The sequence below is a fragment of the Penaeus monodon genome, chromosome 22 (assembly GCF_015228065.2).
Source record: "Penaeus monodon isolate SGIC_2016 chromosome 22, NSTDA_Pmon_1, whole genome shotgun sequence".
NCBI classification, from domain to species: Eukaryota; Metazoa; Arthropoda; class Malacostraca; order Decapoda; family Penaeidae; genus Penaeus; species Penaeus monodon.
The window spans coordinates 7,524,776-7,525,671 of NC_051407.1; the positions used below are offsets into that span (position 1 = coordinate 7,524,776).

The window sequence follows — 896 nt, forward strand, 5'->3', positions numbered from 1 at the left end:
CAAGTTTGGTTTAAAAAGTGTCTTAGGGCAACTACTGTTACAGACCCATACCACCATTTCCTATTATAAACTGAGACGTTCACTTCGACATGTTCGATGGCCATTAACCTGGACTTACCTAAACTAGGCGGAAGGTCAAGGAAGAACCAGTCATTCCATGAGAGTGAAATACTTTCTGCTGTTTGCTCATGTGAACTAGATCTTCATATCTATACGAAATTTGTTGTTTATTTTACGAAAAAAAGATTCACGTGTCCCTGTTTCTGCTCTGTAATGTTGCAACATGTGTTCGTATTTTTTCTGATTTGTGCCAAGGTAAAGCAGCTAGGCTTATGGAAAGGAGGGGATATAGTATCTGAAAATACGATATTATAATTGCGTCTTCGATATAAATAATATTAACAAACATGCATCTAGCACCTACTTGTTTATCTAAGAAATATTTTTTCTAAAATATAACTACTTCACAGATTAAAACTTATTTGGATATTGAAAGGGGATATGTTATAATATAGGCAGGTGAAATATAGAGAGCAGTCAACCTTTTCTTTTATTCACGGTGTACATTAATTATGTGCTAATGGTGAACAAACAGCATTTGCAGCCTTCTCACGTCCATAAAAGTTGAATGGAGATTTTTCAAGTGCCTTTTATAGAATTCGAAAATATCAGCAAGGTATTTAAAATCTCATAAACAGAGTATATACTACTTACTCTTGAGCTCCGGTAGCGATGGAGCCTCCACTGCCTGAAAAAGGAGAATTTCGCATGAAGTTGGCACAGCCCACAAACACCTCAAAAACATCAACTGATAGTCCTCATCTAGTGTTTCTTCACTAAAAATGAATGGTTTAGAATACCCTCTTCGTGCGTCTACCCGATGATGGTCTCGCTCC

The 896-nt window shown here is 36.7% G+C and overlaps 1 protein-coding gene across 1 annotated transcript in view; it reads right to left on the reverse strand.

Annotated features, from left to right (window-relative positions):
• The window catches only part of LOC119587271 (uncharacterized PE-PGRS family protein PE_PGRS3-like), a 9,594-nt gene extending 9,309 nt beyond the window's left edge, over positions 1-285 (reverse strand). Inside the window, exon 1 of the mRNA XM_037936025.1 lies at positions 252-285. Coding sequence (XP_037791953.1) covers positions 252-285 — 34 coding nt within the window. The remainder of the gene's footprint in view (positions 1-251) is intronic.
• Between the last annotated feature and the right edge of the window lie 611 nt (positions 286-896).